General features: G+C 34.8%; 1 protein-coding gene across 1 annotated transcript; it reads right to left on the reverse strand.

Annotated features, from left to right (window-relative positions):
• Positions 1–9,661: 9,661 nt before the first annotated feature.
• Positions 9,662–11,978, reverse strand: LOC149155915 (uncharacterized). Its single transcript, XM_089444568.1, has 2 exons — positions 10,149–11,978; positions 9,662–10,012 (listed from the first exon to the last, which is right to left on the reverse strand). The coding sequence occupies exons 1-2, from the start codon at positions 11,976–11,978 to the stop codon at positions 9,662–9,664; spliced, it is 2,181 nt and encodes a 726-aa protein (XP_089300694.1).
• Positions 11,979–15,533: the final 3,555 nt, after the last annotated feature.

A 15,533-nucleotide genomic window follows, 5' to 3' on the forward strand; every position in this document is an offset into this window, starting at 1 on the left:
GATACTGCCTTCAATTCTTCAAGTCTATGATGCATTGAGCTGTAATCAAATTTCTCGAGAGGTGCATGTCTTAAATGTCTTGATATCTACTTGCAGTTAAAATAGAATTTGCTATGTCTGGTATTGCTATTTTATTACATTGTAGATTTCAGAATCCGATAGATAGTAGCCCAGGCAAACTTTAACTTTAGTTTTGTGCGTCAGATTTTACAATATTCATGCCTTTCTTTTGTGTACATAAAGTTCTGTTTTTGATTTCAGTATAATGCTTGCCTCGAAGCTTTGATTATGGCTAAAATGTGGCATTTTTGGGGCGTATTTTGAGTTATTATAGCACTGCTTTAATGGCTTTAAATAGCTGCAGTAGTTTAGATCGCATGAAGTTAAGTGCTTGACTTAGGGCATGCTTGCATTTTTGTGAAGATTAATGGCACTTGAATTATGCTGCATCGCCTGGCATATCTATTCCTTGGACATTAAATGAAATGCAGTATGGTCAAACCTTTTTTGCGAATGTGCTCTTGTAGTTTTCATTTTACGTTTCATGCTCTTTTGGTTGTAACTGCTCTTTGATGCATGCTTACCTCCTTTGAGGGGGTTTTATGTTGTTCGGCGCTATGTGGAGGTTTCTTCTGACTGTTTTCAGATACTGAGATAAACAAAACGATTGTAAACCTAAGCTTTGCACCTCTAATTTGCACAATTGAGAAACTGTTTTCTTTTCTGGATTATCTGCGAGCAACTTTGGAACAGTTGAAGTCCAATTTTAAAATGTAACTCGCAGATGTATGAGTAAATTGGTCTCCATGAAATGCCTTTTATTTAGGGCTGTAGGATATCAGTAGTTGTATGCTGTATAGGGCCTATATAAATTGTTGTTTGATAAATAATTTTGTTATCGAGGTTACCGCATGTGGTTTATTTTAGAGCAATATATTTTGATTGCATGTTAAATGAGATGTCATCGGTCGAATGTGCCAAATACAATTTAAAGCGTAGCTATAAATCCCATGCCTGCTACGTGGTAATATATGGCTATTGGGATATGACGCTGACTCAATACACGAGGCATTTCCCTCCACTTGCAGTGCCTTTTCTCTGTATACATCCAAGGATGTGTGTCTTTGTATATTTCATGTAGGTTTCTTTTGGGTCGTGTGTTTTCAAAAGAAAGGATTTAGATTGATGACAAATTTGAGAAGGACGGAATCCGGATACCGTAAGCAAGAAGTGTTAAGCATACAAAGCATAGTAATATGAAATCTTATCTACAACTACAAGAGACCATCGAAGCTGTAAATCTGCGAAATGAAAGTAGGTATCATCCCTTGCTTAGAATGTAAGACTTGTCTCAAAGTTGTTTTTCATAAATAGCACTGTGATTAGTCAGATCATTGGACTGTCAACAAGGGATTCTTGAAGAATCAATTCAGGGCAGTTGCGGTGACTTTTTGTGATAAGATTCAAAAATGATCTCCCATCTGGCTTAGGAAATATTCGGATTGTTGCAAGTAGGAAAATATGTAAACCATACACGTTGAAAGTTTAAATAACAAACCTGTGTGTTCAGAAGCATGACATTACTTTGAAGCTACAAGCTCGGTTGAATCTCACACTGTTTAGGCAAGGCCTTGTAGATGCCGAGTTGTCTTTTTAAGGATCATGATATACCATATCATGCAGTTGTATTAAAAGTAGAGGGAGTTAAGAAAGGTTATTGATATGAGTCATGTTAAAGGAAATGGTTTATGCATTCTTAAATATTTCAATATTTCGATATTTGAAATGGTTTAGTCTTTTGTTTTGAATATTTCAAATTTGCAGTTTTGTTTGCAAATTGTTTAGAGCCCATTTTGTAATTAATTTAAGAATTAGTCTTAAATAAATTATGGGACAGTTAGACTAAGGAATGTAAATTTGATTTTAATTTTATCTTGTGACCAAAATAGCTTGTTTGCTGGTCAATTTTTGTTGTTTTATAAACTTAAGGACGGAGCCTGAAGTCAAGCCAGCTAGCCTTCGAACTGCATTTGCTATGCAAGTGCAAAGTAGATCAACGCTGCTTCAGTCAATCTCCGGGTTAAGTTTATAAATTGAACAATCAATTTGTAGTCATTTTCGGTAATGCTGACTGCTTTAACCTTAATTTTGATTTTGCTGGAAAAATATTACAGTTATATGGAGTTTATTAAAATGTCATTTTGACTTACTCCTTTCAGTAAACATTATTTTTCTCTCTGGTTAAGTTTTGTTTATGCAGCAAAATAATGTCTAGTGATCCATATAATTTTAATTAATTAGAGAATAGCCACAACATCTTTAATTAAATAAAATTATATATTTTGTTTGATAAGATCACATAAAGATTATTTAGACATTAAATTGTAATTAATTACACTGAATATAATAAATTTTATCCCACAGGAATCTTTATTATATTTATGTAATTAATTAGGATAAAATTTCATAACCTACCCACAGGAGTTATGAATTAATAAGTTTTATCATAAAGTTTTATTGAATCTGTTTGAATTAAAAATTTAGCCCACAGGCAATTTTTATGTCATTTGATTCAATTCTTTTTTAGCATGATTTACACTGAATATAATGAATTTTATCCCACAGGAATCTTTATTATATTTATGTAATTAATTAGGATAAAATTTCATAACCTACCCACAGGAGTTATGAATTAATAAGTTTTATCATAAAGTTTTATTGAATATGTTTGAATTAAAAATTTAGCCCACAGGTAATTTTTATGTCATTTGATTCAATTCTTTTTAGCATGATTTACATTGCTAAAACATGAAAGTTTATTAAGCCTCAATTTTAACATAAGCATGTGATTCTTTATTTTGATGCGGTAGTACAACCTGCAAATTTCTCTGAAATTCGTTGTGACATTCCCGAACTTAAGGGAGATAACTACAAGATTTGGAAGGAGAGGATTCTCCTTCATCTAGGGTGGATGGACATAGATTATGCTATCAGGAAAGATGAACCATCGGCACTCACTAATACCAGCACTGCAGCGGACATCACGCTTTATGAACGATGGGAACGATCCAATCGTCTAAGCATGATGTTCATTAAGACCAAAATTTCAGCTGGTATTCGAGGTTCCGTTGATCAGCATGAAAAGGTCCGAGACTTGTTGAAGGCCATTGATGAACAATTCGTCTCTTCAGACAAGGCACTAGCAAGCACCCTAATCATGAAGTTCTCATCCCTGAGGCTCACCAGTGTGAAAGGTGTGCGCGAGCACATCATGCAGATGAGGGACACTGTGGCTCAATTGAAGAAACTCGAGGTTGAAATATCGGAGTCCTTCCTAGTGCACTACATCCTGAACACCCTTCCGCACCAATATGGACCTTTCAAAATCTCATACAACACACATAAGGATAAATGGTCAATTAATGAACTCATGACCATGTGTGTTCAAGAGGAAGAGAGACTGGTGATGGAACTGGGAGAGAGTGCAATGCTGGCAACGCGTGGAAAAGGCAAATCTCAAGCCAATCGGAAAGGGAAAGGTAAAGTACCTCCCCAAGCCGATATCAAGAAGGTTTCCAAGTGTTTTTTCTGTAGGAAGAAGGGACACATGAAGAAGGAATGCGCCAAATTTCAGAAATGGCTTGCAGACAAAGGGTTTGCAAAACCTAAGGAAGCCAGTGGGAAGTGAGCAAAGCATCTTATCAGGAAACAAGATGGGCTCGCATGTCGAAGCTATAGGAACATGTTATTTAACTTTAAGTAGTGGCTTTGTTTTGGAGTTAGAAAAGACCTTTTATGTTCCAAGTTTTTCTAGAAACTTGATCTCAGTTTCAAGGCTTGTACCTTTTTGGATATTCCTTAAACTTTTCAGAAAAATCTTTCAGTCTATTCTATAAATCTGATTATGTTGGGAATGGTATTTTGTCTAATGGTCTTTACTGCATTAATTTACAAAACAATGTCACATATGATTCAATGCATGTTCACACTGGCACTAAAAGATGTGTTATTAATGAAGATTCCTCTAAATTATGGCACCGGAGACTAGGTCATGTCTCCATAGATAGAATTGATGGAGATCTAGAGGAAGAGGTTTACATGAAACAACCTGAAGGATTCCCCTCTAGTGATGGTGAGCAATTGGTTTGCAAGCTCAAGAAGTCATTATATGGTTTAAAACAAGCATCCCGCCAATGGTATTTGAAATTCCATAATGTAATTTCTTCTTTTGGTTTCGTAGAAAACATTATGGATCAATGTATATACCTGAAGGTTAGTGGGAGTAAAATTTGTTTTCTTGTTTTATATGTGGATGACCTTTTGCTAGCAACCAATGATAAGGGTTTGCTACATGAGGTGAAACAATTCCTCTCTAAAAATCTTGATATGAAGGATATGGGTGAGGCATCTTATGTCATTGGCATTAAGATCCATAGAGACAGATTTCGAGGCATCTTCGGTCTGTCCCAGGAAACCTATATTAATAAAATTGTAGAGAGATTTCGGATGAAGGATTGTTCACCAAGTGTAGCTCCCATTGTGAAGGGTGATAGGTTCAATTTGAACCAATGCCCGAAGAACGACTTTGAAAGGGAACAAATGAAGAACATTCCATATGCTTCTGCTGTCGGAAGCCTAATGTATGCTCAAGTCTGCACAAGACCTGACATTGCATTTGTTGTGGGAATGTTGGGATGATATCAGAGTGATCCAGGTTTAGACCACTGGAGAGCTACAAAGAAAGTAATGAGGTACCTTCAAGGAACCAAAGGCTACATGCTTATGTATAAACGGACGGACAACTTGGAAGTAATTGGCTACTCAGATTCTGGCTTTGCTGGATGTGTTGATTCACGTAAATCAACATCAGGTTACATTTTTATGTTGGTCGGTGGAGCTGTATCATGGAGGAGTGCCAAGCAGACCTTGATTGCCACTTCCACTATGGAAGCCGAGTTCGTCTCCTGTTTTGAGGCTACTTTACATGGTGTATGGCTTAGGAATTTCATTTCTGGGCTTAGAATTATGGATTCTATATCTAAGCCATTGAGAATATATTGTGATAATTCAGCTGCTGTTTTTATGGCTAAAAACAATAAAAGTGGGAGTCGAAATAAACACATCGACATTAAGTATTTAGCTATAAGGGAACGTGTTAAAGAAAAGAAAGTGGTCATTAAGCACGTCAGCACTGAGTTAATGATCGCTGATCCTTTGACTAAGGGCATGCCACCGTTTAAATTCAAGGATCATGTATTGAATATGGGACTTGGTTCCATTATGTAGTTTTTCATTGTATGGACAATGTTATTTTAATGAAATTATTAATTATTGTGATGTTTTTTCTCATATTTATGTGCACCTTAAGTTGATTTGAGAAAATTCATTTAAGAAGGACCAAGAATAAACATAAGGTTTATTCATTAAGAAATTGTTGCCACATAAATTATAATAAGAATAAATGCATAGTAATACATGGAAGATAATACTCGTCATTAGAGGACTTATCGCCATGACTCATGTATCTATTACTTAATACAGATTATCAATGGTTTTTAAGTTGAGACATTAAGTTTGGAAGTATGGACCAAGTGGGAGAATGTTAGCTCCATTAAGTTTTGCACAATTGCTGCCTACAATTATGGAATTGCAGTCTTTCCTTAACTTATGGAAACCAACTGCAGTAGTTTCCTTAAGTTAAGAAAAGAAACTGCAATTACTAAATTTATTATTAGGAGCTACTATAGTGGTCCATCACTTTGATTCGAGTTCTCTGCCTTGATTTGTGGACATCTAACACATAGCTATTAGAAGCTTGATGGAAGCTTGGCTATATGTTCATCTGTTTGGTCCCCAAGCTCAGCTCTCAATCCCGTTCAGTTTTACACCATCTAGCTGAGATAGCAGAGCTTGGAAGTGCCTTCAGAATTTTGTGTTCTTTTCTTTTTGCTTGGATAGAAGCTGGAGTGTTGAAGAAGAAGCAAGTGGACTGTGGCCTCCATCAAAACATCACCAATGGCTGGAGGTAACTCGTATCCCTGGGCATTAAGATTTAATGATTCTTCGAGTTTATTCCGCATGCAGAATCGTTGCTAAAATTGTAGAATTTCTAACATTATCACAAACTCCTCGACAGAACACCAACTCCACCTTTCATATTTATACACTCTTCCAATTTATCAATATGTAAGAGTAGAAGGTAGAAGGCAACCTTACTTGACTCCATACTCATATTTGTAGCACCATGAAAAGACTAACCAATGATATACGGAACTACAAGCTTCTATTGACAATTGACTCAAAGACCAAGGCGTACAAAGCCATGTGTACAGCTACCTTGTTGAGGAAGGACAACTTCCTGCCCGTGGAGAAGGTATTTAGTATAAAGTTATAATCATTACTCAATAAAACCGAAAGCGGAACAACCAATTAGGTTCAAGAAAATTAAAATAATTTATCTTAAAAAAATAAATTAAATTAAATTGCTAATGTTAATTTTATTAAATATGATTTAATTTCTAGTTAAGATGAAATTAATTCAAATCAAATAATATATCCAACCGCTTATTTAATTTTATCCGTATTTTTTTAAATTATTATTATTATTATTATTAAATAAAATATATTAAATTATTTACCACATCTCTATCCTGTTAAACGGAAAAGTCGCTTTGGACACAATTAATTAAAATTATCAAACTCTAATTAATATATATAATAAAATAAAATAAACCAAAAAGTCTTCTAACAAAAATGGTATATATTACATAAATAATATATTTTAGGACCATAATAAAGGTTTTCATGCTAAATGAATCTCCAACACCGGAAACACACTCGCTCTCACAGTCGGACAAGTCACAAAACCATGGAAAAGCATCCTCAAATAGCTGCAAAAACACTGCGTTTTAGATGTGCCATGCACATTAACATCTTCAATGTCCGAATATGAAAGATGCAATATTTTACTTGAGTGGCATCTTTATGGTTGAACGTATCTCTCAAAAAGTAAAACATAGATTTAATTCAACGAAAACATTTTGTATTGAATAGGAGCATACCGATTTTTTTAAGAACCGTCTTCTCTATTCTGAAGTTCGCTGCTCTGTTCATCGTTGATAAAATAAAATATATTTCCTCTCCATCGAAGACCATTGCTATGCTCAGTTGTCAATGTAAAATGAATCTCACCGCCTTAAACACAATGAATTGCACAGGTGGAAAACCCCAACTCTAGAAACCCAATCCCAGATCCCTACAAAAACCTTGTGGGTTAGACATGCCACTTACATTAACAATTCCAACATCCGATCTCATATAAAAGATTTATTTTTTTTGTGGTTTCTGCTGTTCTTCAGCATCTTTATGATTGCAGATGGGAGGTATCTCTTGACATTTTGTATTTAATAGGTGCATATTATTTTTAAAGAAGAATCCTCGTCAGTATCTGCTAAAGACCACTATCTAATGAATGCCACTATAAAAAATATTTCCTCGTTGCCTCTCTGTCCGTTGAATAGCATTGCTATGCTCAGCTCTCAATGAAATAAAAAAGTATTTTCTCATTAGCTATTAATTTAATTTACAGAGGACATTTGTGAGGGTGTCAATCGTTGTCGTCCATTTGGTAGGCAACCTCAAAGTATTTTCAATCTACACTTCGTCTACTCTTATGAGAGTCAAATTATCATTTTATATTTATGAGTATCCGCGAAAAAATCTCTCAGAAATCTTATGAAGCTCATGAAAGACTAATCCAATGGGAATCAGATGGTCATGGATTCCCTTTCTTATTGAATGGCTTGCAGAAAAGGTTCACATCCTTAAATACTCTCCACCTCAATGACAAGTCGTAAGTCGTGCACTTTCGGATCTTTGACAGAATAATAGGAATGGAGAAAATTGAGTTACGGCTTTCCGCTTGACCATTCTCGACACGGCATTTTATTACCGGGACTGAATGAAAATCAAAATTATTATACGCCGATGGTCAATAACTCAAAATGCGGGGAATCGCCTTTAGCAACAAAATAATTATGAAGTGACGTAATTGTAGTCTGTGGTTCTTCGGTCAAGGAATCGAATACCTCGAGACAGAACTGGGGCCACTATACTTCAATATATGAGGCTGAGGAGGGTAGCATTTTTCATTAAGCTGAATCGTCCATTTCCCTTCCTCATTTTATTTTTGTCTTCGTTCTGAATCTTCGGGATATCATTTTCCATTAGTTCTCTGCTCTTTTTCTGGGCCTTCTTCTCAATCAAGTAATTGCTTCTTATCATCAGTGAGTCGGCTTGGAATTTTTTGAGATTTGTAGTGTTCTAAGATGTGCCGAAAGTGGTTATTCATGCGTAGAGGTAGATCAGAAGAGCCGAAAGGACGCAAGAAGCAATCCATATCCACAGTGAACCAAGCGAAAAATCGGCCGCTTCCAGCAGTAACATCTGTTAAGAAAAAAGCAGAGAATATTTCTGAGGAAGATGTTAACAGGGCTGCAGAGAATTTCATCAACTCGTTCCACAAAGATTTGGAATTGCAGAGAACGCAATCTGATCCTCAATACTATGGCTACCTCGAAGGAGACTCTTAAATATTCCTATGTCGATCACTTCTTCCGTCTTGCTCTGGAGATTTTTTAAGCTACAGTAAATTGTTGCTCTGTAACAATAAGAATAGAAAGATATATATGATGACCTACGATGTATTACGGCGTTTCTGTTTTTCAAATTCCATATATATATATTTCCTTCTATATTTCCATTTTCGAGGTTGTCTGCACGCAAACTAAATTTGTTATACACTATGAACTGTGTTCGATCGCCCCTGCATAATCTTTTCCAGATGTAAGTCTAAATTGAAATGGAAATGACTAACAACAAACACTCACATAGAATCTATAATTGAGATTACAATTTTTTTATGGTTAAAACTCTCGTATTCTACTTTCTTTTTTCGGAGGAAAAAAAACATAGCGTTTTCATTATAAATGAAGGCGTTTACGTTTGCATGCAGGGGAAGCTAAAAGTCTCGAATTCTACTTATAGTCCATGCTTTCGCAGCTTTCTGCTTTCACATGCAAACTTAACGCTGTGGTTCTTCTCACATATGCAATTAGCCTCCAACCATTTTACCTTTGCACCCTCCTCGCTGCTGTGCCACTTAAGTTTTGCAGGTATTTTTTTAGCGTGGCCACCACCCCCAAGTGCGTATTCCCACCATTTTGTAACTTTGTCCTGTAGTCTTTAGTGGTGGCATAACCTGTGTTGCAATTGTTACCTATGTTACCAGAAACGAGGAACGGGAAACGAAACGGGAAACGAGAACGGTACGAGAAACGAGGTTTGGAGGTTTCGCATATAAGAAACGAGGAGAGAGAAAAACACCATATTAAAGGTGAACAATATAAACAAAGCATTAATCATAAACCTGCAATGTTTCTGCTCATGAAATTGTAAAAAAACAATTGTAAATACTAATTTAGTTTTAAGAAGGAAGTGATAATTTTGTAGATCAAAAAATTTAGCCATCATTAATTCCAAGAAAATAGAAAACATTGATAAGAATAAGAGATTTGAAATATAAATAATTAAATTTGTTCTTTTGAATATATATGTATCTCTAAAGTCACTTCCAACAATTCATATCAAAATGCAAGTAAACCTAATAATATAGATTTTGAAGCTCATTTTCTGGAATAGTTGTTGAGCTTGAGCCAATTCCAAAAGAATTATTTTGGTCAATAGACTTCATGGTATCATCAAGCATGTCTTCAGCATTGTCTTGTAGCACCTCAAGTGGAAGCTCATCATTTTCGTCATCTTGTGAACCACCATAATCCCACATTCTCGTGGGTCCAGTTTTGTATTCTAGTTGTTGTCGAGATAACAAACATAGATTTGAGTGTACAAACACCAAATCTTGTGCCATTTTTGTGCCTAGGCGATTCCTCTTCGTTGAATGGATGAAAGCATATTCACTCCAATTTCTTTCACATGCAGAGGAACTAGTCACCTGTATAATAAAATTAAAATTATGTTAGTCATAGTCAATCAATAAATCTTATAAGATAAATAATCCAAAATGAGCTTTAGAATTAATTGTTTAAACAATAAATCAATACATTAAAGGTATTTGTTATTAAGAATACCTGTGAAAGCAAACGGATAGCCAAACGATGAAGCAAGGGGGTCCCTGTACCATATTGTATCCAGAAGTCGATGGGTCCAAGTTGTTGTCTGTTGTATGCACAATCTTCATTTGCAAAGTGGTCTTCTGATCTCAAATACTTTCCTAACTCAAACTGTAAAGCAGTGCGATCCTGACGATCGTAACACCTACTTATAAAAGTGTTCCAGTTTTGCATAACCTCTACATCTGACGATGATTTCTTATGAAACCATTTAGGATTGAGTAAAAATGCAATTGAATGAAGAGGGCTATGAAGCATTTTCCACCTTGTCAGACTAAGTTCCCACACTTCATTTCTGGTGTCTTTGTCAATCCTAGAATTTTCATCTTCCATTATGTCATGAATCTTCTCTCTCATTTGATCCATGCTCTCAAAGACATCCCCTAAGCATGGTTGATCACTATCAAATATGCGAAGGGTGGAAACAATAGGTGTAATAAGGGTGACAATATCCTCCACTCTCCTCCAACAATTCTCTGAAGAAAGACCAATAATAATGTCCTCAACTTTTAGGCCATCCCCAGTATGAGAACCCTTCCACCTTTGCCAATCCATTGATACCACCATCTCTCTCAAAGATTGATGCATTTTAATAAGGCGTTGAAGCATAATGAAAGCAGATGCAAATCTAGTCTCGGCACATCGAAGAAGCTGAAGTTTTGCATATTTCCTATAAATTGCTATGGATGCTGCATGATTAATAATAAAGTGTTGTAGCATCTTTGCTTCAGTTATAGTTTTATCAACCGATGCAATGTTATTAATATATTTCAGTAGCAAATTCAAGCAATGCACAGAGCAAGGAGTCCAAAAAATTGTTGGATATTCATCCTCAATCAACCCACCAGCAAGGATATTGTTTGAGGCACTATCTGTAACAATTTGGACCAAGTTTTCTCTACCAACCTCCTCTATTGCCTCTTTGAGGAGACCTGTTAGATATGGACCATCTTTTGTCTTTCTTGTAGTATCATAGGATTTTAAAAACAAAACTCCTTTTGGGCTCGAAACCAAAATATTGATAAGGGGACGATGGTTAACATCTGTCCAACCATCTGAGACAATGGAGACCCCAGATTCCTTCCAACTATCTCTAATGTCTTGAAGTCTAGCTTCAACCCGAGCCCTCTCTTCAGATAACATGGTTGTCCTCATCTTTTCATAACTAGGAGGATTATAACCTTTAGGAGCATTGCTAACTAGATCCCTTACCATTTCTTTCCAATAAGGAGACCTACAAACATTAAAAGATATGCCATTTGCAAAAAAAAATCGTCCAATGGATGCATCGAGATTTCCCCTTTCTTTTACATCCCATAAGTTTTGAAGGTGAGAAACAGAAACTTGATGTTGAGAATAAGAGTGTGGATCACCAATTGTCAATCCACTAGGATTGTTGTTAGCTTGAACTAAACCTTCAACAATATGTCTAAGCTTTTCAAGTTCATTAAATTGCTTAATTAGAGAAGCTTTTTCTGTTTTAGGTACACTGTCACATAAAGCTGATTGTTCTTTTTTCCCCATTCCAAGTAAATGCCATCGAACTCTTCCTACATTCCCTGTTTTTTGTTTTTTACAATAAGGGCACAACCAAACCTTTGAACCAGATGATCCACTTGATCCTCCACTATAAGATTGAGTGCATTTCACAGCTGCCCATAACCTTGCCTCAAAGGCTTTTTTTGCTTCTTGATATTCTTTGCTTTGGATTTTTTTGGATGCCTCTATGGAAGATTTCTGTTGGGAAAGGGGCAGTCTACTTTGTGACATTGGTGAACTTTCTTCCATTGCAATGAGAAATGAGTGAAATAAAAAATAAATGATTCTCCTCTGCAACCAATTTTAATCTGCACAATTTATATTTGAAAATTAGTTACAGAAAATAAAATTAAAAAATTGACACCTAATTAGAAAAATATAATTAACTAAAAATTTGAAGAGAAAATCAAAGAAAATTTTGGAAAACTTAAACAAAATAAAATTATTTATCTTTTTTCAAATTTTCAAACATCTAAATCACCTTACTTCGAGCATTGGAGGGACTAGCTCGAGAGAAAAGGACTAGCTCCTGATCTCATTCATTTTACAAAATCCCATGATACATGGCTTCAGTGATATTTTAATAACTTATAACTACTTGTTCCATAACTCACTCTCTCTCTCTAAATATATGTGTGTGTGGGGCTATGCACTAGCAATAATTAGGTATGTTGATTGGTAACATTGAGTTCTCCTATTGATTTTTCCTTTTTACTCAAATACGAGTTGGATATTATATTAAAATAATAGATATTATATAATTTCAAAGTAAAATTCCTAATAATAATTCTCATCACTTTATTTAATTATATTTATTTTAAGTTTTCCAAATTAAAAATCTATTTACAAAACTTCTAAATCTTCACAACATTTGTGAAAATTCTTCAAATATAAAATACCATTAAAAAAAACGTAATTGGAAAAAATCTCTAACCTAGTGGAATTTTAAGCATAGCCAAAAAAGTGTTGGGGCAAAATGGTCAACAATAGCCCACAATCTTATAAATAAATTATTTGGTAATTGTGACTATTGATCTTTACTAACTATGATTGATTGAGCTGCTTAGAGTAAGCTTTCACGATTTTGGTCTTCGACTTAATGGATGCAATCTACAGTTTTTTCATTAACTTCTCACTCAGTTACAAAGAATGAATCTGCCATAGTAAGGTTTGATAATTTTGGTTAATTTTCACTGCCTTACGATTAACGGATCACAATGCAATCCATATTTTGCTTTATATTTTATTTATTGTAAATATAGTAATATTTTTCCCAAAAATTGTGAAAAGACATATTCAGTGACACTTCCAAACAACAATAACAAAATTTTTTACATCTAATATACAAGTAAAAATAAATATGAAACATCACACAAATCCCAATCTTAAAAAAAAAACTATCATAGAAAATTTACTTCATAATCAAAATTCCCCGTCAAATTTATATCAGGTATGGAGAAGTTCACTTGCAATCCTGTTCCGACTTAGATTTCTACGATTTTATTTCTATTTGTTTTCTGTTTCCCGGATAGCTTCTCCATTTTCCTATGTAAAGTCAGATTCGTTGACAATTTCCCATCAACTCCATACCTAATGCTCTTGGAGTTTTCTTTCGTTTGTTTCCTGTTTCCCGGATATTGCCAAGCTCGGTACAGTGAATGCCCTGTTCTGTCTATTTCCGTTTCGATTTTTTAGCTAGATCTCACTTTTAGTTTCAAAACTACCTACACTGCAGGTTGGAAACAAGGATCATGAATGAAAATTAAGGTACTTATCAAAACCTCTCTGGAATGGGCATCACCATGCAAAGTTCAAACGGCTGGTTGAAATCCAACCTGTTAATGGATAACAGTTCCAATGCTTATCCATTGTTCCGCCCCTTTCTAAGCAGTATAAGCAAATATGCCATAATTTTATCGCACTCTCAAGTTGAATTAAATAAACCGAGATACAGAGCATGACCCGACGTATATTTAAGATCATTGATATTGCAAATAGTTTTAACATCACGCATGACATCACTCATTTACGATTAAAATATCACTCTTAGTTTCAAAACTACCTACTACTGATATCATTCTGTTTGCTAGATCTCACTTTTAGTTTCAAAACTACCTACACTGCAGGTTGGAAACAAGGATCATGAATGAAAATTTATTCAACTTGACCTTGTTGTACTTATCAAAACCTCTCTGGAATGGGAATCACCATGCAAACAGCTGGTTGAAATCCAACCTGTTAACGGATAACAGTTCCAATGCTTATCCATTGTTCCGCCCCTTTCTAAGCAGTATAAGCAAATATGCCATAATTTTATCGCACTCTCAAGTTGAATTAAATAAACCGAGATACAGAGCATGACCCGGCGTATATTTAAGATCACTGATATTGCAAATAGTTTTAACATCACGCATGACATCTCATTAAAAAAAACCAGAGATTGAAGTTCTTAGGCAGTACCTTTTGACAATAGAACTGACAATGCTGTTGAAGATAACTCAACGGGGGCGTGAAGCTGCTTGGCTCTGATCTGTGCCTTGCTTGTGCCTTGCTTGCATCTGAGTAATGATGGGTTCGCTCTGGTCTTCTGCTTAAATCCTTGACAACTGGTGTTTTTCTTTGACAGCGCTCTCACAATACCTTCTGTTCTCTCAAAAATACAACAGTTCTTTCTTCAGCTGTCGCTCACAATACGCTGGAGTGCTTAGGCTTAATTTCCAGAAAACTAACAGTCCACTGCAACAGACTAACAGTGAACTGCGAATTAAACTGGATTCAACCCTCTGTATCCAAAAAACTAACAATCAATTGCTAATTAAACTCCATTTAACCGACGGTTTGAAAAAATTACATTTAACCCGAGTTCGAAAAAATAAATTTAACTGCAAGTCTGTCTGGAAACGGCGAGAAGAAACGGTTTCGTTTCGCGGGAAACTGTTTCTTGCCCGTTTATAAGCTAAAATATAAACATATTTTTATATTGCCTTCGTCTTCTTATGTTGTTGAACATTATTTTATAATATTAGTATAATGTGATTGATATATAAGGAAAGTTATTATTTCTAATCTATTACAAATTATAGAATATTTTATAAATATAAAAGAAATCAGAAATACCAATTCAAATTCTTACATGATTAAATATCTAAGCGAAATTGTTAACTTCATTGAACTTTTAAATTTTTTCAAAATTTACTATTCTTACTTATTTGTATCATATTTTTAATCTCACAAAAAAAATCCTAGAAGGTGTATTAGAGAAAAGCCTGAAATAGGAAGAATGGTATTTGCCTCATGCTTACAGATAATTATGATTGTAAGCAGGAGAGATTTAAGATTCTCAATTTTGATTTTTTTTTAATATTTTTTCTTTGATACTTTTTTGAATATGATTAAAGTGGACGGAATCTGTTCATGGTATTTACTGTGTTAGTTTCCAATGGCATTGGCCCATGGTATTTGGCAAGATCAGTCTTAGTGTGATCCCACGGACTGAATCCCTGTGGAAGTAACTTGTGTGGTAGACCTATCCAAGGTTTATGATTGTACTTCAGCCTTGTGATTTTTCATTTGATAAACAACCTTGCATGCTATTGGTGAGAGTTTTTTGGGTTAATTATTTTGACATGTGTTATTTACAATAATTAATTAAATAAAGTGATTGCAATTCTTGATCCTTGTGTCTTCTTATTTTTGTTGAAAACTTATTTTAACTATAATATTACTTAATGCCATAGTGTGCTAGCTTTATTAAAAAAATTTAAAGTTCTGGATCTTACAGTGATATCAGAGCTGGCCTAATAG

This window comes from Pinus tabuliformis, chromosome 9, assembly GCF_031772625.1.
Source record: "Pinus tabuliformis cultivar Carrire ecotype Pingquan chromosome 9, CPIR1, whole genome shotgun sequence".
In the NCBI taxonomy this organism is placed as follows: Eukaryota; Viridiplantae; Streptophyta; class Pinopsida; order Pinales; family Pinaceae; genus Pinus; species Pinus tabuliformis.

Coding starts and splice junctions, on each gene's coding strand:
- LOC149155915 (XM_089444568.1), bottom strand. CDS start 11,978: ATGGAAGAAAGTTCACCAATGTCACAAAGTAGACTGCCCCTTTCCCAA. Junction 10,013..10,148: donor CTATCCGTTTGCTTTCACAG/GTATTCTTAATA, acceptor TTTATTATACAG/GTGACTAGTTCCTCTGCATG.